The sequence below is a fragment of the Strix aluco genome, chromosome 4 (assembly GCF_031877795.1).
Source record: "Strix aluco isolate bStrAlu1 chromosome 4, bStrAlu1.hap1, whole genome shotgun sequence".
Lineage (NCBI taxonomy): Eukaryota > Metazoa > Chordata > Aves > Strigiformes > Strigidae > Strix > Strix aluco.
The window spans coordinates 81,897,313-81,924,365 of NC_133934.1; the positions used below are offsets into that span (position 1 = coordinate 81,897,313).

At 45.9% G+C, this 27,053-nt stretch overlaps 1 protein-coding gene across 4 annotated transcripts; it reads left to right on the forward strand.

Annotated features, from left to right (window-relative positions):
• Positions 1 to 781: 781 nt before the first annotated feature.
• On the forward strand, positions 782 to 27,053 carry LOC141923174 (glycerol-3-phosphate acyltransferase 3). Of its 4 annotated transcripts, none has more exons than XM_074823785.1 (12): positions 782 to 990; positions 12,579 to 12,651; positions 18,831 to 19,101; positions 19,605 to 19,679; positions 20,183 to 20,272; positions 20,479 to 20,572; positions 20,977 to 21,092; positions 22,637 to 22,692; positions 23,160 to 23,245; positions 24,415 to 24,543; positions 25,032 to 25,111; positions 25,930 to 27,053. In XM_074823785.1, exons 1-12 carry the CDS (start codon positions 847 to 849, stop codon positions 26,054 to 26,056), a joined length of 1,341 nt encoding a protein of 446 aa, XP_074679886.1. In that variant the 5' UTR covers positions 782 to 846; the 3' UTR covers positions 26,057 to 27,053. The 4 variants fall into 4 exon arrangements, with proteins under 4 accessions (XP_074679886.1, XP_074679888.1, XP_074679887.1 ...); XM_074823787.1 differs by lacking the exon at positions 782 to 990 and adding an exon at positions 1,982 to 2,024; XM_074823786.1 differs by lacking the exon at positions 782 to 990 and adding an exon at positions 7,338 to 7,382.

Genomic DNA, 27,053 nt, shown 5'->3' on the forward strand with positions numbered 1-27,053 from the left:
AACCCCTCCAGGGATGGGGACTCCCCCCCTGCCCTGGGCAGCCCATTCCAACGCCCAGCAACCCCTTCTGCAAAGAAATACTTCCTAAGAGCCAGTCTAACCCTGCCCTGGCGCAGCTTGAGGCCATTCCCTCTTGTCCTGGCGCTTGTTCCTTGGGTCAAGAGACTCATCCCCCCTCTCTGCACCCTCCTTTCAGGGAGTTGTAGAGGGCGATGAGGTCTCCCCTCAGCCTCCTCTTCTCCAGACTAAACCCCCCCAGTTCCCTCAGCCGCTCCCCAGAGCGGCTCCAGACCCTGACCCTTTTCGCTTTTTAAGCTGTCCTGATCTACTTTACCAGCCATAGATCCATGAGATTTCCCCAATTTCCCTTTGCTCTTTTACTTCCTGAGCCGCTTTTGGGGTTTCCTGTGGTTTTCCCGCCCATGCACCTGTCGGGAAGCACAGCGTTCCGCTGTGGCAGCACCGCTGCCCTCCTGCCCAGCTCCGTCGGCGCCTTTTTTCCTACACGAGGAGTCTTCAGGGCGGACGTGCCTGTTTTTAGCTGCTTTCCGCCCAAACAAGCATCACCTCCCAGGGGGAAGCCCCACGGCCCTGTGCTTCCAAAAGGATGGGTTCGGTAAGGAGCACCCTCTGTTCCCCTCTACAAGGTGACACTCGCTGTAGAAACATCTTGAAGTAAAGCGCCTGTAGCCCCTCCAGCTTCACGCAGCGGCGGGGCGGTGCTACGGCCCTTGCCCGGCCCCGGGCGGGCGGAGCGGGGCGGGCCGGGGGCGGGCCGGGGGCGGCCGCGGGGCTTTAGGGCGGCGGAGGGGACGGTGTTGGTGGCCTCGTCGGGCGCTGCCCGCGATGGAGGACGTGGGGTCGGTGGCGGCGCGGGTGGGCGCGGTGTGGCTGGCGCTGGTGCTCGCCCTCATCGTGCTGCCCTCGGCGCTGGGCGTCTCGCTGGGCATCTCCGAGGCCTACATGTGGGTGCTGGTGAAGACGCTGGAGGTAGGCGGGGTCCGCTGTCCCCTCAGCCCGCTGCCCTTCCCGAACACGCCGGGGTGGCCCGCGGGGCCTGTCCCGCCACCCCGAGGGACTCCAAAATGGCGCCCCCGGGGTCGGCGTGAGGGGGGCGGCTGGGCCTGTTTCCCCTTCCCCCGGTCTGGGCTGCTGCTGTCCGGCCTGCGGCGCCGGCCGGCGCGTTTGTGTCTCGTCCTGAGGGGAGCCGGCGGGCTCCGGCCGGAGGAAGCGTAAGTGCTCCGCCGCCTCCCGCCGCGCCCTGGGCGGTGGCGGCCCCCCGGAGGCCCAGCGGGCAGGTGAGGGGCCGGTCCCGCCCGTGAGGCCCTGCCCGGGGCTGGGGAGCCCAGAGGAGCGTCTGTGCCCCCGACCCGTCTTGGGGAGCGAGGGCCGCGGAGGGGAGGGGGTCGGTTCCCTCCTGTCTGGCGTCATCCGTTTGTAGTTTTGGAATTCAAGCCCTTAGGCAGAGACCGAAATCTGTACGAATTTAGTGGTTATGCAGACTCCGGCGTGTGCTCCTTGAACCCGCAGGAGTGTGAAATAAACCTTGTTACCTAAGGCTGTACCATGTCCTGGGTGCGGTTGTCTCTGCTTGGTGTTAGCTGTTCCCCACCCAAGAGAAAAACTGCGTGCTTGGATATAAAAGCCTGGCAGCATCCCCAGTGCCTGTGACAGCAAGTGCCAGGAGTGCTGATGCTCAGAGATACGGACTGCCATCGGAGTTGAGCGCCTCAGTCGCTGTCTTCCCCCAAATTCTCTGAAATAGCAGGTTTCTCGCAAAGGAACTGATTTCTGGATGTGGTTTAGTTTTTATGTGTGTGAAAATGCTCCTTCTGAAGCTCACGGTGGTGAGGAAGGGTGTTTTCAAATGGCAAGTGGAAATGATCTGGTTTAAATCTTTATGCTTTTTTTTTTCAAGGAGGAGGGGAACCCAAACCAATGAAGCAGTTGTAAGAAGGAAAAGTAAAATGATGCAAGGCACAGTCTTTGGCAACGCGATATGCATCAGTATGTGACTATGGAAAGTAGGTTTTGTCTAATTTCAACTTGTTCGATGAGGTTTTCAGTCAAACCTTGCTCATGTAGTTCAGTGCCTTCAGGATCCTTGGTGCGCTGCCAAAAAAACCCACCAGCCACCTAATAAAAATGGCATCTGTTAAATGCATCTTAAGTTAAAATGTTTAAGGCTTTTGGTGAAAGTGCACCTACTTGAAGTAATTTCTGGGGCCCTGAATGGTGTGAGGATAACTGTTAAGGGTAGGAAATGTGGTTGTTACTGGAAGAAAATTTTTGTATAGCAGAAGGTGAGAAGGTGAAGGTCACAATGGCCTGAGGGAGCAATCCAGATGGCCTAGTAAGATAGTCTTGTTTGGATGACTTGCCTTCACGTGTGATTAACCACAATTCACATTCTTTATCCTTAGATCATTAATCATTATTTTTTTTAGTGTCAACAAGTGTTGTGGCAGGAGGTGACCCAAAATGTCTTGGGCAGAAATATGGAGGAGCAGCTGATGGCATATTGATGATGGTGACTTGTAAGAGCTCTTCTGATGCCTAAGGGAGGAAATAATGACTTATCTTGAGAGTTGCCATTACTTTTGCATGAAATATTTTCTGGAATTACATGACATTTGTTATATTTAAAATATGATATTAATGCATAATTATATTGTACACAAACATTATCTATATAAAATACTATCTATATATAAAAAAGAGAAGCCAGTGACAAATTGGGAAGTCTTCTGAGGAGAAGAGTCTGGTAACTTGGACTTGCTACAGGAGAGTGAAGAAGCTCAGTCCACCTAGGTAATCCACTTACCTCAACTTGGCCTTGCTCTGCCTGTGAATTCTTTATGCCCTCAGAATACCTGCATGGGGAGAATCCCTGAAAGTAAGTGTCTTGTTGTGAAATGTCTTTTGGCTCACAAGTCTGTCTTGGTTAGCAGCCTGACAGGCTGATAGTCTGCCAGCCAGTTCCAAGTGGTGCCTGCAAGAACCACTGCAAGATATGTGTTGTCACACCTGACTTTTCCCTGCCAAAAATCATGTTAACAATGGAAAGTGTTAAATATGTAGCTGCTAGCCTTGTGCAGTTGCCCAGGTGCCTGAAGCTTCCTGGGCTGTTGAATTGAGTGTGCAGGTTTTCTCCTGAGAAGCAGCAGTCTGTTTTGTGGCTGTGTTGAGTCATAGGGTGCTGCAGTCTCTGATGGCTGAGACCTTTTTCAGCACAGTGGTTAACTTGATAGCTTCCTTAAGCTTCCTCTTGGGAGATCCGGGGCTGAAAGCCAAGGTGGTCGTCTGTGTCTCTTTGCAGGAGGGTGGGCTCCTGGGCCTGCAGAGCACTCAGTCAGGATGGTGCTGCTTCTGCTGCCTTCGTTGACTCTTTGGGCTAGATCACGGGAACTGTCTGCAAAGTGGTGGCTGTTCGTGCACCTCAGCTGGATACCAAGTTGCTCTTTGGCTTTGCCTCTTTATATCCCAGGTGTTGGCACAGTGGGAGCACAGGGACTATGCGGTTTGTTTCCTACACAGCATATATTGTCAGGTAATGGCATGTGCATTATTCAAGCTAATCTGTTGTGAGGGCCCAAGTCTGTCAGTTTGGGCACCATGGTACCAGAGACTAAGTAGATGAAGAGTCTTTAGTTCTGTCTGGGATCGCTGTTGTGTGGTACAGTTCACTGTGGTCTGCTGTCATGTCAGATGAAACAAGGCATATAAAAATGAGTCTGTGGTGTTCAGTTGTTGTCTATGCTGTGGTATGGAGCAAGTTGAGGATGATACTGGACTTGTGCTTGAATTTTTTTCCTGCCAATAAAAATAAATCTGTTCCTGCTGGTTTCAGGAGGGCAGAAGCTTGTTCCCAGTGGTGCAAGTACGGCCCTAGAAAAGGGAGGGGAAAAGCTCCTTTTAGGAACAAAGTGTTCTTGTACTTTGACTATGTGGTATTACTGACAAGGGAGATCAGTTAGTGCACAATAGGTTTTTCTCTATGCTGCGCTGCCTCAGCAAGGCACGTGCTTCTAAGCAAAAATACAGCATGTACAGACAGCAGTGTTCTCCTGTTGGGCTGTGTTCTGGGTCCCATTTGACCCTTAAGTACTGCACTAGGGATGGCCAGCTTTATATGGAGTATCTATTTTTTTCTGTGTGATTATATATTTTTTTTTTCCTATGTGAAAAAGGAAAAAAGAGCAGAAAAGCATAACCAGCTGTGGTAATACCAGAGGAATGCAGTATGGCAGGCAGACCACTTGCTGTTAGAAAACCTGCTTCCCCCCTCACATCCTTCAGGTGCATTAACATGCTTCTGAATTGTCTTACCAAATTAAGCAAACTTCTACAAAACTGCTCACTTCTGCTGGTGGCTTCCCTTTCAGTGTTAATAGAAGGATCTCTGGCACAATGTTAGCATGTTTCTTTTTTTTAAATGTTGGATTACTGCTACAAAAGCATCTCCAGCAGCTGTTTGCTCCTATGAGGAGCTAGTCCGTGCTAGTGACCTGCCACGCTGATGCTTGTGAAATCGCTTGCACAGAAATCTTTCCTATTGCTGAAATGCTGGGGACTGCCTCTTGCAATCATCACGGCATGTTGCACTTCTCCCTATTCCCATCAGTTTGTAGAAAATCTGGAGGACTAGTTTAGCCTGTGTGCCTATGTATTTGGCAGTAGCGATAGCAATGATCCCCTTGAGTGATGATCTCTGCTTGACAGACTGCTGCTCACCCTGTTAAGTAATTCCAATACACTTTTTTTTCCCCCAGTCTGCTGTGTTTTTTGGGGTGCGCCTAGCTCCCAGAGACTTGTCAGCAACACTTGTGGCAGACTGCCCTGTTTACCCTTTCTAAAGGGAAAACATTTATTTTTAAACTGCGTAGTGCATGTTACTTGTGAAGTGTTAAGAAATGCGCTGGCCTGAGGGAAGTGAAGTTACTAAGTCACACTTGTGTTAAGAAACAGCCTGGCTGTAACTAGCATGATGTTATTGTGTATTTTTAGGCTAGTGCTTTGTTGACAGCTGCAAGCAGTTTGAATGCACTCCCCCCTCTCCCTGATCTCTCAAGGCTCTTCTGTTGTGGGGCTTGGAGTTAGCAGAGAAAGCATTTCTTGGGTGGTTGGTTTTGCTGGTTGTGCTGTAATGCACAACAGATGCTTGAAGTAGTAGGTGTTTTTCATGTCCTGCAGCTGATCCATCTGGGTTTAATAATGGCCCCTTGTAGCAGAAGCAATTTCTAATAGCTGCTGCTGCCCTGCAGAGAATGTGCATTTGGTAGCTAGGGGGTGCAGCCAAAGGTACTTGTGTTGCAGATGACCCTGACAATGAGAATGGACCTAAACTTGAGAATAATATACCTGTAGGGGAAATGGCTGTGGTGAAACTGTATGTGGTGGCTGTGCAGGGTAGGTGGAATGGGCTGTTACGTCCTGTCTCGGGTATGCCAGGCTGCAGCTTCTTCCCATGAACCACCCTCAGGATTGTGTGTGGTTCTGGGTGTAAGGGTGGGGAAGGGAAAAGGGGAATGGGTAAGCTAATAAATAGGTGAATCATTGTGGGTTTTTGACTGTTTCCTCTTTAACTCAGTGGCCTTTGAAGCAAGCTCTGCTGACTAATGTCATTGCGCAGTGTCAGTGAAGGCCTCTGTCTGTGTAAGAACTGCCGGGCAGAGGAGAAACGGAGAAATCTGAAGTGAGGGAGTAACTGAAGGCTGCCAGCTCAGATGTTAACAAGAGGCACGTCTTGGAGATGTGCCTGATATGAATGACGCATCCCCGTTTACAGGGCTTGGACTGACTTTGGGAATAGTATTTTAGAAAATCTGCTGCATAATCTTGAGGTTAAATGTGTTAACTTCTGTCTCCAGCTGGGTACTTCAGTCACTTGTGTGACAGTTAAACGATAGAAGAGTGTGGATTTCTAGGGGTTCCATGGTAATAACTTATAGCTCTGTAATCTCATAGTCCCAGGATGCTTATAAATAACCTAAGAATACAAAACTCTGAATGTTCTGCTAAGAATGCAGGATAACATCTTGCTTACCTGAGTGTTGTCTTTGCCATGTACTTGGCATCTTAGAGCATCAGGCCTGAAGTAGCAGTGGGATTCAAGAGTTCTCACATACTTCTACATGTTTGGGGTTTTTTCCCCTTTTTTCATCCTTCTTAGTTCTAGTGACACACTCACTTTGTGGAGGGGGGAGGTGATTTTTGTCAGATTCTTGTCTTTCCCTGCAATATGCTGTCTGCTTACCCAGGGAAGTGGCTGAGTCACCATCCCGGGACGTATTTAAAAGATGTTAGATGTGGTGCTTGGGGACAAGGTTTGGTGGTGGATTTGGCAGTGTTAGGTTTATGGTTGGACTGGATGATCTTAAAGGTTTTTTCCAACCTAAATGATTCTATGATTTGAACTTAGACCCCAGTCCCATGAAAGATTATATATGTTTTCCACAGATTAATAACCAAGGCTCCTTGCATGTTAAGTAAGGTTGGCACAGCTGGGGGTGACCCTCTGCTAACTAATACAGCATCCTTCTGGTCAATTCTGATCTGTAACTGCTCTCAATTTCACATCATATGAACACTGGTATTTCTGATACCGTTGTTAAGCAAATGCTGTTAAAATAACAGCAGCTGTATTCAGAGCTTGCCTTAAAGTAACAGTTTGTGGAGCTGGTGTAAAGAAGCTGTTCAGTGTTTCTGTTGCTGATGCCTTTGGTGTTTTCCTGTAAAGCTGGACTCTGTTGTTGTTTGGATACCTGTTCATCAGGAAGGACTTGCTATACAACTTGTGTGCAGAAGAATTTGGAAAGCTGCTTGGAGGCAGTGACAAGGATGTCCCATCAGAATGAGGAAAAGATGGCTTGGGAGACCACAGAGGACCTTTTGCCCTCACTCAGAGATGGTTGCTCCTGTTTGTGGTGGTGTTTTCCTCTACTCCTCACACGAAACAACCCAATAATTGGCATGCAGGTTTTGCTGCATTAAACAATGTAGCATTGGATGGGAGGTGCTGTGAAATCTTGCTGTTACTGAGGTTTGGAGAGCTTCCAAGGAGGAGTTGCATCTAAATTAGCATATAAACTTTTGCCCTGAACATGACCTGGCAGTGCCTTTAAGTAAGGGATCACCAGTGATCTAACTCCATATGACTCCAAATTTCAGTCATCATCAGTAATTCTCTTTTGAATAATTGTCAAGCATTGCTATTAAGCCAGAGGTGATGTAAAGGTGATAAATGGGGTGAAAGGCAAAGCTCTGTTAGGGAAACAGGGGAAGTCCCTGAAATAGTTCCAAATAACTTGACTTATGATTGATCCTAACAAAGTGTCTCTAGATGTGCTTCCATGAAACAACATGTCAAGCTTGGCTTTGGAGTAAGTTTTTTTTGATGTCTCTTGTAAATGTGTGATTTTTTGCCTCTGAGGTCTAATTGGATCTTTTTCAAGTACTGCATAGGCCCTATGTATATGGGAATTGCTTAGTGATGCATAAATGAAATGGATCTTTTGGCATTTTGTATAGGCTGTTGACTTGCTGTGTGTTTGGTTTTTTTAAGGTGCTGATAAATTAGAAGCCTTTCCTATGAGGATGAGGAGAAAAACCTTCTCAGTGAAAGGTTAATACATTTTCCTTGCTTAGCGAAGTGTAGTATCTTCAGACTGTGCCTTGTGTGCTTAAAGCATCCAAACTACTTTGTCCTGAGTAGTTGGAATATCAAAATTTCAGAATCAGACCTGTAGCAGTATTGTGTAGTTTCTGTGATCATCATGTGTTTTAACTTTATGTATTAGTTCAGTGGGTAGCCCCAGCTGCAAAGCTATTTTTAATCTGTTCAGGAGCCTGGTGTTTTACGCTCATTCCCCAAAACTGCTTCAGGAATCCCTGCTAAAGGCTTAGGTCTGCACCAAGGTACTCAAGACTGCCAGCTCAGCACCAGCTGACAATCTGGGAGAAGCCACGTAGATTTGTGTCAGTGTTACTGGTAAGTGATAAATCCAGAAGACCTGCCAGTCTGCTTTTTGTTCATCTTCAGAGTAGAATGGAGGCTATGGCTTATAATTTTTTCACACTTTTTGATCTCTAGTACACAAACACATTATTTTCCCCTCTGTGGGATGGCTCAGCTTACATTGCGATGGCTCTTTGTAGCATAAAGCTGGTCTTTAGCATAGGAACCAGCTGAAACGGTGATGGGTGCTGCAAATCCCTAGCTAGCGGGAAGGAAGGGAAGTTACTCGCATTGCTGCATGCACTGTCACTTGTTCTCCAAATTGGGTGTAAGCAAGCTTTTCACTTGATCAGTGTTCAAATTTTGGTTTTGATGATAGTGCCTTTATTTCAGGTGCCTGAGAATAAGCAGATTAGATTAAGTAAAAATGTCTTGCTGCTTGTTTGTTGGAACATGCATAGTTTTTGGAAATATAGTGGATTGAGAGAAGAAGAAAGCTGACATAGAGGACTGGTTTGGTGTACCATCTGGTAGACATGGGCCCTTGTGAATGCCCGAAGGCTCCTGGCCAAGAGGGATAGCTGGTCTCATCCTTGCTGGTTTTAGGAAGCATGCTTAAATCCCCTGGGAGATCTGACACCAAGAGTAAAACTGCCTCAGCTATTGATTTGTGGAGCACAAGTCAGCTGTCCCCTGGAACGCTCTGTGCAACCTTTGTACAACGTGCCACTCTGGTGTCAAGCTTGTGGCGGTGCTCCCATCTCCTGGGAAGGCATGGGTTAGAGGGCAAAGGGAACTATTCTCTCCAGCATTTCTCTGTGCCCCTGTCTGTCCCCCCGTCCCCCAGGTGGGGTACTGCAGCTTTCTGGAGTAAGATGAACCTGTGGACCAAAGGCCAGACTATTTTGGAATCAGGAATGTACTTTTGTGAATGGGGCAGATAAATGCATCTAAGCAGTAGGAACTTACTTGGGTTATGTGACTTTGCACTTTTTGTCAGCTTCGGGAAGAGTCCACTGCTGCCTCTGCATAGCCAAGTGTCAAAAATACTGCAGTACAGTAGGATGTTGCAAACTTTTTTGTCTCAGTGGCTTGTGCTGAGGCTCAAACTTTTTGACCCTGTCTAGCATGGACTTGTAACTTCAGGAGAGCTTATGGCTCAGGATTAAAGGGAAGGCAGGGGCAGGAGATGTTATAGTGGGGGTCTGCTACAGGCCACCTGACCAGGAAGACCGAGTGGATGAGGCTCTCTGTAGACACACAGGAGCAGCCTCTTGTTCACAAGCCCTGGGCCTCATGGGGGACTTCAACCACCCTGATATCTGTTGGAAGGACATTGCTGCAGTGCGTGAGCAATCCGGGAAGTTCCTGGAATGTGTTGATGAAAGCTTCCTTCTCCAAGTGACAGCGGAGCCAACGACAAGAGGTGCTATGTTGGACCTTGTTCTCACCAACAAGGAGGGGGCTGGTGGGGAGTGTGAAGCTCAAAGGCAGCCTTGGCTACACTGACCATGAAATGGTGGAGTTCAAGATCCGTAGGGCAGCGAGGAGAGTGTGCAGCAAGCTCACCACTCTGGTCTTCAGGAGAGCGAACTTTGGCATCTTCAGGGATCTGCTTGACAGGGTAAGAAGGGATTAGGCCCTGGGGGGAGAGGCCCAAGAAAGCTGGTTAATATTCAAGGATCACCTCCTCCAGGCTCAGGAGTGGTGCATCCCAACAAAGAGGAAGTCAGGTAAGACTGCCAGGAGGCCTGCATTCATGAACAAGGAGCTCCTGGACAAGCTCAAACACAGGAAGCCTGTAGAGGGTGGAAGCAAGGACAGGTAGCCTGGAAGGAGTATAGAGAAACTGTCTGGGTAGCCAGGGATCAGGTTAGGCAGGCCAAAGCCGTGATAGAATTAAATCTGGCCAGGGAAGTCAAGGGCAACAAAAACCCTTTACAGGTATGTTGGAGATAAAAGGAAGACTAGGGAAAATGTAGGCTCTCTCTGGAAGGAAAAGGGAGATCTGGTTGCCTGGGGTATAGAGAAGACTGAGGTACTTAACAACTTTTTTTGCCTCAGTCTTCACCAGCAAGGGCTCCAGCTAAACTGTCCAAGTTGCAGAAGGTGAAGGTGGGGACTGGGAGAAGGAAGAACCACCCACTGCAGGAGAAGATCAGGTTTGAGGCCTTCTAAGGAACCTGAAGGTGCACAAGTCCATGGGACCTGATGAGATGCATCCATGGGTCTTGAGGGCACTGACAGATGAAGTGGCCAAGCCACTGTCCATCATGTTTGAGAAGTCCTGGCAGTCTGGTGAAGTTCCTGCTGACTGGAAAAGGGGAAACATAACCGCCCCTTTTAACAAGGGAAATAAAGAGGACCCAGGGAACTACAGGCTGTTCAGTCTCACCTCTGGGCCTGGCAAGATCATGGAACATATCCTCCTGGAAACTATGCTAGGGCACATGGAAATTAAGGAGGTGACTGGTGACAGCTAACATGCTTCACTAAGGGCCTGATGAATTTGGTGGCCTTCTATGACAGGGTTACTGGTGGGCTAGGTTTTGATTACCTGTTTTAGAGTATTTGGAAGATGAAAACTTACTTTCTCAGCTAGTGTATATGGCTGAGACCCATTAGCCAAGTATGTTCTGACTCTTCAATGTAATAAGTGACTTACCTGCTTACAGAGATTTTAATTTGTTGAATACAGTGGTTCAAGTCTGATCAGAGAATGATTGTGTCAATGTATTTGCTGGTTGGTGTGTACCCCCAAATCAATTTAGTGGAAAAAAAATGTAGAAATGGAGGTATTGTGAATAGTTTCTTCCTTGAATTATGTTTCATTTTGGTATTTCCCAGATCTTTTATGGCCCTAGCACTGCCAAGGATGATGTGTAGCTGGAAGGTACTGAGTTACTCCTACAGGTAAAATTAGTTCTTGGAACAGCTATTGCCTTAGCAGCAGGACTGAGAAAACAAATATATTGACAGGGTAGGTTGTGATTCAGCAAGGCCCAATATAGCAAGCAGTCCTGTCTGTTCCTGGGAAGTTATGTGGTGGAGATTATCTTCATGAGTCAGGATACTGACCCTTCAGAAGGGAACTGCATCCCCAGATGCCTCACAGCTCTGTTGGAGGTGAAAACTGCATGGTTTAACATTGGTCTGGGTCCTTTCTAGGCAGACCAGCGAGGACCATCTGTATGCTGTTAAAAAAAAGTATGCCTTTGATACTGCTTAAATTGTTACGGTTTGAACAGGATAATGTCCTGATCTTTTGATATGAGCTCACTGCTGCCAGGTCATCTGTCTGTCTTGGAAATGCCTATTATAACAGCATTCCTAGAAACAGGATTAAGTCTCGTAAGGGAGGAATTAATGTGTGTAACGGGGAGCCACACAGTCAGTCCTCTTTGGCTGAGCTTTCCGTCCCTCCGCAAAGCTGCCCCATAGGGAAAGGAAGGATCCAGGCCATAAGGGCTACTCTGTCATCACAGGCAGGCTTTGGGGCAGCAAAGGGCTTGTAATCGTTAACCCAGTAAAAATGAGTTGAGATGTAGGAGGAAGAGGGGCTGTTTAAAAGCACTGTGTGGAACTGAGTCAGCTGAAGGTGAAGAAAGCCTTTTGGCCTGAGAAGAGGTTAAACTGGCTCCAGAACCATCCAGGCTGGAAATGAGGAGGTCTCCTGACACACCTGTGGTTCTGCCACAGTGATTTGCAGGGAGCAGAGTTGCTGGGAAGCTTTGACACTTGGAGAGCAGAGCTTACTTTATCACCTATTTCAATCTCCTTCTCCCAGCCTAGCCACTAGAAAAGAACAGGTTAACCCTAGTGAGCTGACAGCTCTTCCCAAGGGCAGGGAAAGGGGCTCTCTCCAGCTATACACTACATCTGGTGTTTTGACCTGTTTCTCTGCTGCTCAGAGTTCTAAAATGCCAAGAAATGAGCAGTTGCAGAGTCAAGGGAAATTTCAGTTTTGTTGAGTTTGGAAAAATCCTGGGTGCGATCCTCTTTAGACTGAGACTGAACTTAAATAAGACTAACCATGACTGCAAGTGCTGTTCTGGTTTTTAGCAGAGTTAGCTGTGTGCAGGCCTCAGTTTGACTTAATCCAGTCAGGACTGTGTTTTTTCGCTCCAGTATGGTGAAACTACTCTGAAAGAAGACAAGCTGAGTTGCGATGTGTCAGCTCTGTGAGCACATGCTGTGTGCTCAGGGGCTGTTGTCTAGCTCGGCTTGTGGAGCTTTCTGTGCAGCCACGGCTCCGTGGCTGGTGTGCAAGTAGCAAGGCAGACTGAGGCCCGTCAGGCTTGGCGGGGCTGTGTGTCTGAACTGCAGCTGAAACACCTGTGAAGCACTGAGTCAGCTTGCCGAAGACAGGCAAGCAGAGTTGAGAAGTACTTGCCAGCACTGAGTGGGTTTTTTTTGATTATTAAATACACCGAGGCAGTGTTTCTTCAGAGGAACTGTGTGTGGGTTTGTGGACACATCTCTGAGGAAGATGGATGGTGATTACTTGGTAATGATATTCTTTGAAAATCACAACCTGTCTGATTAACTGTTGCTTTTTTAGGTGACTCTTTTTCTTAAGTCAGTACTACATTTGTGAAATTGTTTTCTTTCTCTTCAACAGTGGGCCACCATACGGATAGAAAAAGGTGTCAAAAAGCCACAGCCACAGATGCTAAAGACTCCTGCTACTAATGGTGAGAGCTTGGGGTAAAGTCAAATTGGTAAGACTGATGTTCTAAAGTAGGAGAACTGAATCCCTTCAAATGGAGAAGTTAGATGTGTGCGTGAGAGAACTGGGGAAGAGGTGGGGTGGTTACAAGCTAACTGTTACGTCGAATTGTTTTGCAATGCTACTGGCACAAGAACGGTTCCTGCAGAATGAAATGCTGCTTTTACTGACTTGTACTGAATGATTGAAAAATCAGGGGATGAGGAAATAAAGGGTATGAAATAACATTAAGTTTAACAAAACGAAGTAGAGCTTAAGATGGAGACTGTCCTCTGTTGAGGGAAATTTTTGAAATATGCTATGAGCTTGATTTTTGTCTTGAAAGCTGGCTTTAGGTCTCTTTGCTGGGCTGCTGGCCAGCTGTCTTAGTCCTCCCATCATCAGAGTACACTTATGATCTCGGAGGAGAATGTTTAGGGGACAGCACTTTTCTTTCCCAAGCTTCGTGCTTGTTCTGTTGTAGGACTGCTGGATGGAAGCATGTGGTGTTTCACCCCCTGGAGTTAACTGTGTTTCCCAGATGAACTTCTTAAATCATTATCTGTAGAAAGGCAGCTGAAGAGTTGCTTCATATTTCTTCCTTTAGCCTAATTTTGAAACTAGTTCTTCTACTATATCTTAACCCATACTCTGTGTGTGCTGTGGTAGGCTGTACTAGGTCAGAGTTGGCTGTAGGACTTTGGAGTTGTAAGTGCAGGGAGCAGTCTGAAGTTGCCCCAGAAACAGGAGAAGGCTGCACAAGGCACTGCAGCCAGTGCTTGGTTTTCTCCTGATTCCTGACTGCCTCAGTACTTGCTTTTGACATCAGTGTCAGCATTTTCTGTGTGCTCCCTCATTAGGCAGCACAGCTGGAAACAAGACCAGCTTGCCAGTTAGTAGACAAGTCAATTGTTACCTGATTTTATGAATTAGCTCATGTGAACATGATACAGTATATGGGATGGAACTACTGTGTTTTGTCTCCAAAGGAATATCTTTATCAAAACACTGGTATTGTACTATCTGCAGGCCAGGCATGAAACAGGCTCTGATAGTAGCAGATCTGACTGTCAGTTAGCACCTGTAATAATAAACTGGAGGTACTGTACAGCAGCTCTTAAAAACAGGTTAAAATTTGTCTTACTTAATTGCTGACTTTAAAGTGGCTGACAAAGTACATCCTGTATCACTCACCAGTGTCCTGAAAGTTGTGGGGTTGTTTTTTTGGGGTGAGGGGAAGGCAAGGTGAGTGACTTCCAAATAATGTCAGTGCCCTGCTATCTGTGTTTCACAGGTTGTCAGTGATGCAACAAGATATCCTTTTCTTCCTGTAAGGGTGATAGTGTCCCATCGTGTCACGGGTCAGTGACAGGGCAAGAGATTCAACTGTGCTGCTCTAGCCATGCAGTAGGTGCTCTTCCTAGACATCTGATCATTCTGGCATGTAGTTTTTTCTTCTCTAGAAAAGAAAGGTAAAGGAGGAGGGGACCCAGCTAGTAGATTATGTTCTATAAGCTATGTTTCCATAAAACTACAAGTGCCTGTTCCCCCCTGTATGTGTGACTAATGTGTATAGTGCTAATATGTGCTGTAGTTCAGAACCTGGGCTAATCTGAGTGCATTCCACTCTCTGGAGCATTCAGTGATAGTAAAAATGGCCTCTGCAGAGCCCTCTGGGTATCCCTGACTCCAGGCCTGGGTATCCCAAGAGGAGGATTCCCATTTCAGTGACCAGGACCTCTCCTCTGGGCTCATGCAGAGAAGTAAGTGGAGATCAGCCCAAGATATCATCAGCTGTGATGACAAGTTGCCACTCTGTCTTTCAAGAACTGGGCCCTCACTATAAGAAAGACATTGAGGTGCTGAAGCATGTTCAAAGAAGAGCAATGAAGCTGCTGGAGGCTCTAGAGAACAAGTCCTAGAGGAGCAACTGAGGGAACTGGGGAAGAGGAGGCTGAGGGGAGACCTTATTGTTCTCTACAACTACCTGAAAGGAGGTTGGAGTGAGGACAAGTGATAGGACAAGAGGACACAGCCTCAAGTAGCACCAGGGGAGGTTTAGAGTGGATATTAGGAAAAATTTCTTCACCAAAAGGGTTATCAGGCATTGGCACAGGCTGCCGAGGGGAGTGGCTGAGTCACCATCCCAGGAGGCATTTAAAAGATGTGTGGATGTGGTGCTTAGGGACATGGTTTAGTGGTGGACTTGGCAGTGTTACATTTATGGTTGGACTCGATCTTAAAGGTCTTTTCCAACCTGAATGAGTCTATAATGACTCTAGGTAATTCATATAGATGATTGTATGCAGGCTGTGTTCAGGTGGTTTTATGGATGGGGATACACTATCGCACTGGCGGCCTGAAGCAGACTTTTTAATGTCCTTTTTATATTTGAAATGAAAATGAAAACCTCTTTCCATTGTAGGTGGCTCTTACTGCAGTAAGCTGGAGTCTAACTATTCCTCACTTGAGAAGGTATGGGGAGCAGGGGAGATGTGGAGTCTGCAGTGCCAAGCTGGGCTCTGTATATAGCTTTTGAGAGCTTTTTAAGCATAGGTCTGACTTGTGATTAGGAGTCTGGGTTCCCGTATGCAGATGAAAGTACTTAAGGGCCAGGACAGGTGTAGCTCTAACAGTGCAGTAGATAAGCTGGCATCCCCTGAGGTGACAGAACATGGACAGGTGGAGAGGCCCAATTGTATTAAGCAATATTTACTGAGGGAGGAGAAATTCCTGGTGATAATAAATTATGGAGTAGCTGATTAAAACGGGGTAAAGGTTAAGTGTCTATGGTGTGTACACATATGCATGTGAAGTGCTGAAGGAGAATGTGTAGCACCTCTTCCATCTTTTCTGAGCATCCAGTCCTCACTAGGAGTTGGGTCAGGATAGGAGGGAGCATTGCAGATGTATGTGCAAGGGCAAGTTCTCCTGTTCCCAGGCAGAGCAAAAATTGTCCTCCCCAAAGGCCTTAAAAAAAAAAAAAAAAAAGCTTTTAGTCTGAAGAAGAGGAGGCTGAGGGGAGACCTCATTGCCCTCTACAACTCCCTGAAGGAGGTTACAGAGAACTGGGGATGAGTCTCCTTAACCAAGTAATAAGCGATAGGACAAGAGGGAATGGCCTCAAGCTGCACCAGGGAAGGTTTAGACTAGATATTAGGAAGCATTTCTTTCCAGAAGGGGTTGTTGGGTGTTGGAATGGGCTGCCCAGGGAGGTGGTGGAGTCCCCAACCCTGGAGGTGTTTAAGAGTAGGGTCGACTTAGTGCTGAGGGATCTGGTGTAGTTGGGAACTGTTAATGTTGTGTTGATGGTTGGATTGGATGATCTTCAAGGTCTCTTCCAACCTAGACAATTCTGTGATTCTGTGAAAATCCAGTGTCCCTCAATATGAGAGACAAGAGAGCATGACTGAGGAGACACCACCTTTCTCTGCAATACCAAATCCAGTGTATTTCACAACTGTTGCCACAAATGGCAGCCAGTGCCCCTGCATTGGTGTGATAAGGAATAATCCCAAGAAAAACGTTGGCTGGTGTAGCTGCTGTGTGGGGAATTACCTGGTGCTGTCACCTCAAAGTCCTGATGTGTTAGAGGGCAGCATGTTTATGTGCTGGACCCAGTGGTAGCTCTTGGCTCAGCAGATGCTTGGAGGTTAGATGTCTATCTCATCGCAGCAGAATAACCAGCTCTCAGCTCTTGGTGTGAGTGTTGGCTGTGTCAGAAGGCTGTTCAATTCAAGTTGGTGGGTTTAAAAACCACAAAAATGCTGTTAAGTCAGAGTTCGGAAAGTGACATCCACTAAAAGAAAGTCTTATGCAAATAATGTTACTGTAAGTAGATAGTGTAAAATATGAGCCTGGTGTAATTAGCTGACTAAGAGTATGTGAGCTCAAAGACTTGGGGATTGTGCTGAGACACTGAGTAAAGCAGCAGCTACAGCGTTTTTAGGTCGAGTGATGTTTGCTGTACTGCTGCATAATGCTGCCTTTTAGCTGTCTTTGGCAAACTCAGCTCTACCCATGGCCAAGGGATTAAAGGCCATTAAATGTTACTTCTGATTACAAGATCACCTGAACAGCATGTGTTTTAATTCTGTTCATATGTTCAGGTGCTGCTGAGATCTTGGCTCAGAGTAGCTTGTGCCAAGGCTGCCAGGCAGCTTGTGCGTGGGGTGTCGTGTGACAATGACAGTGCAGGCTGGTGAGGCAAGAAGCTACAGCCACGGCTATTGCTATCGGCTGTGCCAGCAGTGAGTGAAACTCGAACCCTGGGCTGGTTTCAGTCAAGCCTTGGAGCCGGGCGAGCCAGCTGCTTGGCTGGTGCTGAACCAGGGGTTGGATAAGGAGGAAGCGTTCCCAGTTTTCCTGGGAACTGGAGAGGAGAGCGGTACTTGTGCGATGGGTGCTGGAGAGTTCCCCTGCCCAGTTTCTTGGCTATGAGCTGCTGTCTCCCACCCCAGCAGCAGCTTGTAGCAGACAGGTTGGGCTCACTCGCCTACAGTCCTGGATGTTTCACAGCTTGGAGGTTTAAAGGACTGACTGAGAGAAAAATTGAACCACAAACCAGGCCTCTGGTCCGGGTTTAAAACACAACACAAGTGTAGTCCAGTGTGCTAAATGTCTGATGCGGTGCATGTTTGTATAATTTAGATCCTGAAGGGCATGTGGGTGTTTGGATGTGTCATATTAATGATTTATGTTTATAGGCTAGCGATAGAACAGTGCACTGAGATGGTCCACTGTTGGAATTGCAAGTCGTGGCCACCAAGTTCAGAGCTGAGGTGCTAATAGGCTTTGTTGCAGTGTGACATCTCTCCTGCATGTTGTTCGTTAGCGTTTACCTCAGTGATTTGTGGGACTTGTATCTTGGAGCTTCTTGTATGTATGCTGCAGTGCAATACAAAGATTTTCCATGTCACTTGTGATTTTAAATGTTGCATGTGATTTGCACAGCAGATATATTCACAGAGTTTTTCTGCTGGCAAGACTTCCTTGGGATGCAGATTTCCACATTGTGGGATGTGTATTTGTGGGAAGGTGCCTAGTAGCTTAAAACAGTTAGGTGCTTCCTCCTCTCCTGTTTTTTTATCTCCACATGGAAGCACAGAGATTATGCAACTTGTCAGAGGGTGTCTGACAGAGTAGCAACCTGAACTTGGACCTCTGTAATCCTAGTTGAGTGTCTCGGGGGATGGTTGTTCTGGTTAAATGTTACTCTAGATTTCTTCAGTCATCGATTTTTGGAGCCAAACTTGCTTACCAGAAAGCAGCTACTTGATCTTTATATTTAGCTTACACAATTTGTCCTTGCCTTTGAAAGCTCTAGTGAGAAATTGGTGCTTATCAGACCATAAATATAAAGAAATCAAAACGGGGGGAGGAGAGGGAATACTTGACTATTTGTGCAGCAGTTCTGAACTCTTCAGGTTTCTTTTCTATTGCCAGGCATTATGTGGGCAGAGTTCAATTGAAACACAGCTGTTAGTGACAAACTAAATTACATCAAGGTACCTCTAGGCACAATTTATTTTGACTTTCTCTTTTTTGGAGGGTTTTTGTTTGATTTAAACTAAAATAAAAAATAGTGTGGTCCTGTCTGCATATAGAAAGGACGTGTGTTGTGAAGCGAGGGAGGTGTGTTTAGTTCAAAGCTGGTCTGTGCGCAGATGTCAGGTAGCTGTGGTGGTCTGGGGCTTTGACGGGCAGCTGTCGAGCATGTCTCAGCTGAATGTGGCTGTGGGACACTGGAATGTCTGACAGGAGACAGGCCTAGGGGGAAGGGAAGCCCCTGTGGAGGAGACTGAATGCCCTTAAATACTCAGAGCACCAGGAGAAGAGAATGGGAAGGCCAGGGTCTCGCTTGGTTTCCTCTGGAAGCATAAGATGGTCTTGGGTAAAGTTGCTAAGTGGGATGGTGGGAAAGGGTTTGCTGCCTTGCTTCACCTTCAGTAGGCAACAGAATGTGATATATTTGCTGCTTGAGGTGTTTATGTGAGGAAGGGGAGCTAAAACTGGCCTGAGTATGCTGTGTTCAGCTACCCGTCTGATCTTGCTCTCATAGGACAGTAAATTTGTCTTGCCTTGTAATGCAGAGCAGTGAGTGATTTGGAGGGTGATTGTTACTGTATAGAATTATTTCCTCATGGTTACTCTTTCATTCCCAAGGTATCATTGAAAGAGATGAAACACCTATGGAGAAAGAAATTGCACGTCTGCATCGAGTGGACTTCGAATTCTCTGACATATTCTACTTCTGCAGAAAAGGGTTTGAGGCTATTGTGGAAGATGAAGTCACCCAAAGGTTTTCCTCTGAAGAGCTGGTGTCCTGGAATCTGCTCACAAGGACTAATGTCAACTTCCACTACATCAGCCTGAGGCTGAGCGTAGTGTGGGGCATCGGGGTTATAGTGCGGTACTGCTTCCTGCTGCCACTGCGGTAAGCTCGTGGGTGTTGAGGGATTTTGTCAGCCTGGGAACACGTAAATACGTGTTTTCTTGAGAAATGGCATCTCAGCTTTTTTAACCCAAAAGCATCATTAGCAGATACAGAAGATAAACCCACCTGAACTCACCTTTGAATGGTTAAGAAGCCATTCAGAACACTTTTATCTTGCCATTTACTGGGGAGAGTAGGTCAGGGCCAGTGGGTCATCTTTTCTGTGAATGCTTCCCCAAAGTTGTCTGTATTGTCAACATAAGCGTAAGTTGGGTGAGCTCTGACGCTCCCTGACACTATATGCACTGAGGATCTGAATCTGCTGCCTTTGCTGGACCATGATTTTGAGCAATGTGTCAGGGAATTACCGGGTTAGAGAACTGGATATGTGAAGCATCTGAGGAATAATTGAATTCCTGCAATCCCTTTCCATTTTAAAGGGAAAAGTATATTTAAACGAGCAAAACTACTTATTTTGATTTAATGTCTCTTTTTGTCTGTAGCTTTACCCTCGCTGCCATTGGGATTACCTCAATGATTGTGGGGACAACAATGGTGGGACAGCTGCCAAACAGCAGGTAGGTGCTGCCTGTGGTGTGTGCGGAATGAACTTGCCAAGTTACATCAGTGCAAACTGCTCAAGATTAGGACTGGACAGATTTTACAAGTGGTGGACTACTGATAGCCCACTCCACCCACAAGCTTGTGGCCTTGCTTTTAGTGACATTTTGAACTTGGGCTGAGGTTGGCTTCTTGCCAGGCTTGGCAGTGAAGTTGGTGGTTTCTGATGGGCTCCTCTTACTGTCATGAGAGACTCGAGGAAACATTGTAAGGGAGAACAGTGCTGGGATAAAAAAATACCCAGTGAGGAGATGACAGCCTTGCCTGGGTAAGTGAGAGCAAGGGTATGACATGTCTTGGCTGAGCTGCTGTAGAGAGTGAGTGGTAGAGCTGGGAATATCCCTCTGTGCTCCAGAGTACCAGGAAAATTTCAGTCCTGAGTTGTGTTGAGTAGGCTGAAAGTTATTGTGTGTGTCTAGCTGCTTTCCAGGATGCTCCAGATGCCTGTTATTTCTTTCAGTGTGAAAAACTATCTGAGTGAAGTGGTCCACCTCACGTGCTCTCGCATCCTTGTCAGAGCTCTGTCTGGTACTATCCATTACCATAACAAGTAAGTGAGCTGGTGTTACGATAACAAAAGCGTGTGTATACTTCTACGTGTGTGAGTTAACCCTTTTGAAACGGGGCAGCTCTCTCCTGACCTGCAGGTTAATGTCACACTAGATGCTGAGTCACCTGACAGCTTTGTGAAACTGCTGTGTGTGTCATGTGGTGATTAGTGCGCTAGTAGTCTAACAAAAATTAATGTAATTGCAGGGAAAACAAACCTCAGAAAGGAGGAATCTGTGTTGCCAACCACACATCACCAATAGATGCGATCATTTTGACGAATGATGGATGCTATGCAATGGTATGAGATCTGTGACGACCACAGCCAAGGGAGAGAGGCCAGGAAAGGGAGAGATTGTGGGGTATTGATTGTGAAGTTCAGTATTTAATTTTGACAGGAGAGATAATAGCTTGAGCACCAGTCAGGGGGGAAGAGTGTAAATTGTGTTGAAGTTGGTCTACAAGTTCTATGCTGGTGAGGTTGTCCTGGCAGTGTCAATGCTAGGTGCTCCATCTGGTGAAACACTTGAGATCTGCTTCCACACATGCATCTAGATCCTTCCAAGGGAATGCGTTTTAATAGCTTTTCTGGACACTGCCCAATCCTGGTTTGCAGTCTCCAGTGTGTTTGGGTTTTTTGAGGGGGGTGCAGAAGAGGAACTTCCACTTTTTCAGGCGTCTCATATGCTCCTGTTGGGCTTGCAGGTTGGCCAGGTTCATGGTGGACTAATGGGAGTTATTCAGAGAGCTGCGGTCAAGGCCTGTCCTCACGTCTGGTTTGAACGCTCAGAAATGAAAGACCGCCTTCTAGTGACCAAAAGGTAAGGTGTGGGCTGGAGCAGGGGATTGCAGTGCTGCTGTAACTCTGGTAACTACTAGTGCCTGAGAGCCACTCCCGGGTATCTAATCCCCAAAGAGGCATGGAACAATCAAAGACCCAGATGAGGAATTAGAACTTCGGAAAGACGGAAGCCCAAGAAGCTGATGAGGTTGCAGTGGGAGACAGGGAACTTAGAACCTTGGGCTCATGAGAGGGCAAAAGGCCGACTTGCGAAAGTGTCTTCTTTTAGCAGGAGCTGTATCTAGTTATCTTATTCCAAATGATGACTGCTGCTTATCAGTGCTGATCACAGGGTTATGAGTTATCTGTAATTCCACGTTACTGTAGGCTAGGATGGTTCAGGGCATTGCAAAGTCAGTGGTTGGACTAGATGATCTTCAAGGTCTTTTCCAACCTAGATGGTTCTGTGATTCTGTGAAATGGGGGTAGATGTAGGTAGAAGTGGAAGCAATCACTGTAGTAGTGGCTCAACAGGAGTGAGTTGGAGGGGTAGTATGCAGCAAACTGGATCATTCAGAGTGACCCAAATATGCCTGCTTGAGTGGGCTTTGGAACAGTAGACTGCAGTCAAAATGTCAGCTTCCCAGGTCACTGAGGAAGGCTTGAAAAGTTTATACAGGGTGAAACAGTTCAGAGCAGAGGCTCTGATAAGGTCTGGATTGCAGCAGACTGTCACAAAACATCTTGTTTGGGTAGCCATCAGCATAATAACTGGTGTGATGAATTCAGATAGATGTTTTGAAAGGATGTAAAGATACTTCAAATTCTGGGACTTTCTGCTGAAGAGAAATACTGATGAAAAAATGGGCTTTCTGTGGTGTGAACTGTCTTGACTTCATTCAATATTGTGAGCCACTAGAAATAACAAGCTTTGCTCATTTGGGTGAGGGGCAAAAATGTGCCTAGTTATACAAGTGAGCTGCTTATGAGGGCAGTTGTCTGCAGAATGTCACCAAAGGCATACCCATTTGGTATGTGTAGTACTGAGAGAAATTCTTCCTGATTTTTAAAGAACTTTCAGGTTAATTTTGACAGGTGAACCTCTTCACCACCTCATTGGCCTCTGTGCAGCAGGACAGCTTTGCCACTTGTTACTCAAATCCTGTGAGCTGTAAGCATTTAGGAGTCCTCCTTTTTAAGAAATCTGCTGTTAAGTAAGCAGAGCCTGGATGGACCACTGCACAAGACTTTTATGTAGGTAATTTCTTGCAGGTTGAGTTGATCAGAGTTAATTGGACTGACTTAATGACATACATTTGTTAGCTTCCCTGACAGTCATTAATAAAATAATACAGAGGAAAGAAAACAGGATGTTGTCTCAGTATAATGCACCAGGGGCCTAAGGCATGGCTTGCACAAAGCTTCAGGTTTGTCAGAAACAGAAAAGCAAGTACAAATTAGTGTACAGTAAAAGCCTTTGGTTTTAAACAAATGTGTTATTTGTAAATATATTTCTAATGTGCATGTCTGGCTAAAGAAGAGTGGAAAGGAGCTGGTTTTTAAGCTTTCATTGTGCTTCCACAGACTCAGGGAACATGTGGCAGATAAAAGCAAGCTCCCGATCTTAATTTTTCCAGAAGGTAAGCTGAATTTTCCTTATCTCCACTCAGTGTAGATGTCATCCCTGTTCTCTTTTCATGGCTTCTGGTGCTCAAATGTATCTTTACCTCTGGCTTAGATTTTATTAGGGCACTCCTATTTTTCATCTTTAATGTGAGATTAGATGAAAACAACACAATGCTGTTGGGTCTCCTGGCAGAAGCTGTAGGCATAAGTGGGAAGATGGTTTCTTTTGCCCTGTGAATATTTCACCATCCTACAGATCTAACCTCAGCCTTGTGCTTTTTGTCTTACACGTGTTCTGACTTCATTCAGGCAGTCAGTCACGAGACAAAGAATGAAAGCAAGTAGGGGGAGATGCTTAACTTACTCCTGAAGGGTCTGCATTTGCTCTTCAGTGAGCATAAGACCTGTATCTTGATGTAGTGTTGCTACTGAAATGTGATAGGTTGTGTGAAGTAATAACTTTAGTTTCTCTTCTGGACAGGCACCTGCATAAACAATACATCTGTGATGATGTTCAAGAAGGGGAGCTTTGAAATAGGAGGGACAATCTATCCTGTTGCAATCAAAGTAAGTGGAAATAGCTGGCTATTGAAAGTTTGGGTTCTGTTTTTTGCCAGGGTGGTAGGAAGCTGTCTCAGTACAACTGCTAACGAAAGCACAGTGGCTCTGGCAATTGGCTCCATGTTGTGGATGACTCCGGGAGGATAAGTGACTGAAAGGAGAAAGTGAAGGCCTTCAGCCTGTGGAGCCTGGCTGGGGTCAGCCTGGTGGGGTCAGCTTCTTCCTCTGGAGAGCTGGAAGGAAGGGAGATTCAGCTAGTCCTCAGCACTGAAGGGAAGAGAATCAGGCAGTTTGCAGCAGACTTGTCTGTTTGGGCAAATGGGTGACATCTGCTGCTGGACCTGTCATGTAATCACAAGCAGCACTAATAAGCACAGGCTGCAAACGTGTCAGTAGTGAATTTTCTTACTCTGGCACGTGACTGAAGAGCATCCACCTTGGATCTGAGACAGGCTCTGGTGGTCTTGTGGGGCAAGGGTTTTATCCCTTGTGTTCAAGGAAGAAACAGAATGACCAGATGTGGGTATCTCTAGGTTTGCTTTATTAACAACTCAGAATTGGGCCAACGCCGCAGTGAATGGCCAATATCCGAAGGACTTGTGCAGTTTCTATACTGTTCCTAAATCTGTTACCCAAGTCCAAAGTCTTTGTAAATTTCCACTCAACCTTTTAGTTCTTGATTCTCATCATTTATTAAAGTTCACTACAATCCCCTGTCTCGGCTGAAATCTTCTCTTCTGGTTCCAATCCTTGTTTCACTTTCAGGGTCATCTTTCGGGTCATCATCTTCTTCATCTTCCTTCACAGTTTTATCTCACACAATTCTGAGACTTCAAGATGCTGTGTTAAAAGCTTAGGTAGAGCAAGCAGTTTCTATGTCCTAAATTCTCTTAATCTAGCAAAACCCCTGTGTTTAGTTGATTCATCATCCTTTGTTAAAACTGTCTCTCTAGGATTAGCTTGATGGGGTTTTAAACCAGCCTTGGGCTGGGACTATACAAGGACCAGGCTAAGAACACTTCTCAGGCCTGTGGAGCAGCATTCCGGTTACCTTGGTAGTATCACAAGATAGCTCAGTCCTGAACACATTTCACTAGGCCTTAAAATCTGTTTCAAATATACCAGAGGTTGTATTTAAAATTCTTCTACAAATTGTGTTTTGTGACCCCTTACAGTATGATCCTCAGTTCGGAGACGCGTTCTGGAACAGCAGCAAATACAACATTGTGAGCTATCTGCTGCGAATAATGACCAGCTGGGCCATTGTCTGCAACGTCTGGTACATGCCACCAATGGTTAGAAAGGTAATCTAGCATTTGGTTAACTGATCACTGTTTAAGAACCTGACTGTGTCTGTAAGTGCCTCTCTTTAGTCTTTTTTTTTTCTCCCCAAAACACCTCCCCACCCCATGTCTTCAAATCAGAGTTTTATACTAGACTTTTGTTAATGTTGACTTTGATGTATGATTGAACTTAGCTTTTTCTGATGCAGCTTGGTACCATCAGCAGTGCATCAAATATGCAAAGGATAGCAGTAAATATAGTGCTATTCACAGTAGCAACGGTCTTAATGTTCCATCCTGTTGGAGCAACATTTTCCCCTAATTTCAAACACTTTAGGGGAAGAATGAGCTAAATGATTGTCACATTGGAACATCAGATTGTGTTGGCATGATAAGGGATGGATCATTTGGCAGTGAGCTAATTTGATGAGGCAGCAGATGAAAAGTGTTATGGAAGTCTGTTTCAAATTCACTTCTCTCTGATTATGTTGGATTCATGACCCTTGAAGGAAGGCGAAGATGCAGTTCAGTTTGCCAACAGAGTGAGGTCAGCCATTGCTCGCCAAGGAGGACTGACTGAACTTCCCTGGTGAGTGGTGCTATCCTTGTGAGACTTGGTGGACTATTCGTGTTAGTTTGACATGTGCTTCCTCCCTTAGCTTTGTGACACATAATGTTCAACTTTATTCCACTCAGGAGACAATGAGGGAATAACTTCACATGCACGTATGTGAAAGTACAAATAAAAAAAGATGCATAAAGTCTGTGGAGCATGTAGCTCTTATGCAGTGAGTTTCACCTAAAGGCTTGATGCTTTTGAAGAAGGGCCCCTTCACAGTTATTTCTCATGTTGAGATTAAGGAGCGGAAGTGAAGTTACTTGGCAAAGCTGCTGAACAACAGAAAATAAAACACAGGGCTTGAGGAAGTTGGAGCAGAAAGCCTCATGTCCTACCTCAGTAGGTAGCAGCATAATGTCTAGATGTCATAGGACTGTATGAAACAAACTTGAGAGCAAGATTCTGATGAAGAGAACTGGCAAACGCATTCAACTACGAGGCCCAACTGGCCCTCTGAGTGATGCAAGGCAAGAAACGACTATGGTGTTGCAGAAGATTGACTGCCTCTACAGTCTAGGGAAATAGCATCCCAGATTGGCAAAGATTTCTATGGTAGGTGCAACCTGTTACCTACATGAGTAGGCTGCTTTAATGGGCTAAACTCAAAATTTGGACTGTGTAAGCATTAAACATGCTTCAACTTGGGTGTTCTAGAAGTTTTGAAGAAAAGCTTTCTTAATAATCTTTTAGCTTAAGACTCTAGAGTTGACTAAGATAATACAATACGTAGTTTCTAACAGTGGTAAAAATCATGATGGGTTACTATTTTTTCTCTTGCTCTGTTCTAGGGATGGAGGTCTGAAACGAGCAAAAGTCAAAGATACTTTCAAAGAAGAACAGCAGAAAAACTACAGCAAGATGCTAGTAAGAAATGGATCAATAGGAAGTCTGTCTACAGGAACAGAGTCAGACTGAGTGGTGGTTCTTGAAAACTAATTTTGCACAACCAGCCTTAGCAGGAATAATGTTTTGTAATTTAAAAAACCCCAAACACAAAAACTGGAGCAACAAAATCCCTCATATGTATGCATATTCCCTGTGTGGCTGGTGCAGAGCCTGCCAAGGGCAGTGTCTCTATCTCCTTCCCTTTTCACTCTTCTCGCTCTGTGCCCCCTCCCCATATTCATGTGATGGTGCACTGCAGCTCCTGGTATTCTTGAGCTGAATGTGTGGAGGGACAAAAGGCCAAAAGCACCATGAGTTTGTCAGGATGAAGGGGAGTACACTGAACAGATGCTGTCAGGACACTGGTTGTGAAGATACCTCTTGTTTATGGTACTCAGAAGCTTTAAACATAACAAAATTTCTTTTTCCTGTTGCTCAGACTTTTAGTTGTAGATGACTTAAATAACATGTTTTAGGGTGTTGTCAGAGCTGTAAGGTTGACTCTCTTGGTTAGCTTGCACCTGTATGTGCAAGGGGGGAAGGGAAGCAAGGGCTGCAGACCCTCAAGGATGGGCAAGGAGCTGCCCTGTCAAAAGCACAGTTCATGGACCATGAGGAATTTGGTGGCCTTATAACATGGTATTGCCTTTATTGAGAACTGCTACCTGAGGGAAGATAAGGGGCAAGTCCTCAATCTCCTTGTCCACTGCTACTGTCAAGATGGCTTTCTTGAGATCTGGAGCTGTAAAGGTAAGATACAGTAAGCAGCTGGATAATGTAGCTGTGATAAGTGAATTTTTATGAAGTGGGTTTTCAAGACAACCCTTCTGCAAAAATCACTGCTAATGGCTTAAAGATCTCCAGAGAGCCATTCCAGAAACACACTTTCTGTTGGCCTGGGCTAGCAATAGCTATCACAACTATAAACATAGGATCCCTCAGTCACCTGTGATACAAGATGTGGCATGTTCAAATCTGCAATATATTGCTGTCTGAATGTAAAGAAAAATAAATTCTATATTTCTAA

Coding starts and splice junctions, on each gene's coding strand:
- LOC141923174 (XM_074823785.1), top strand. CDS start 847: ATGGAGGACGTGGGGTCGGTGGCGGCGCGGGTGGGCGCGGTGTGGCTG. Junction 21,093..22,636: donor CGCCTTCTAGTGACCAAAAG/GTAAGGTGTGGG, acceptor GTGCTTCCACAG/ACTCAGGGAACATGTGGCAG. Junction 23,246..24,414: donor TCTATCCTGTTGCAATCAAA/GTAAGTGGAAAT, acceptor GACCCCTTACAG/TATGATCCTCAGTTCGGAGA.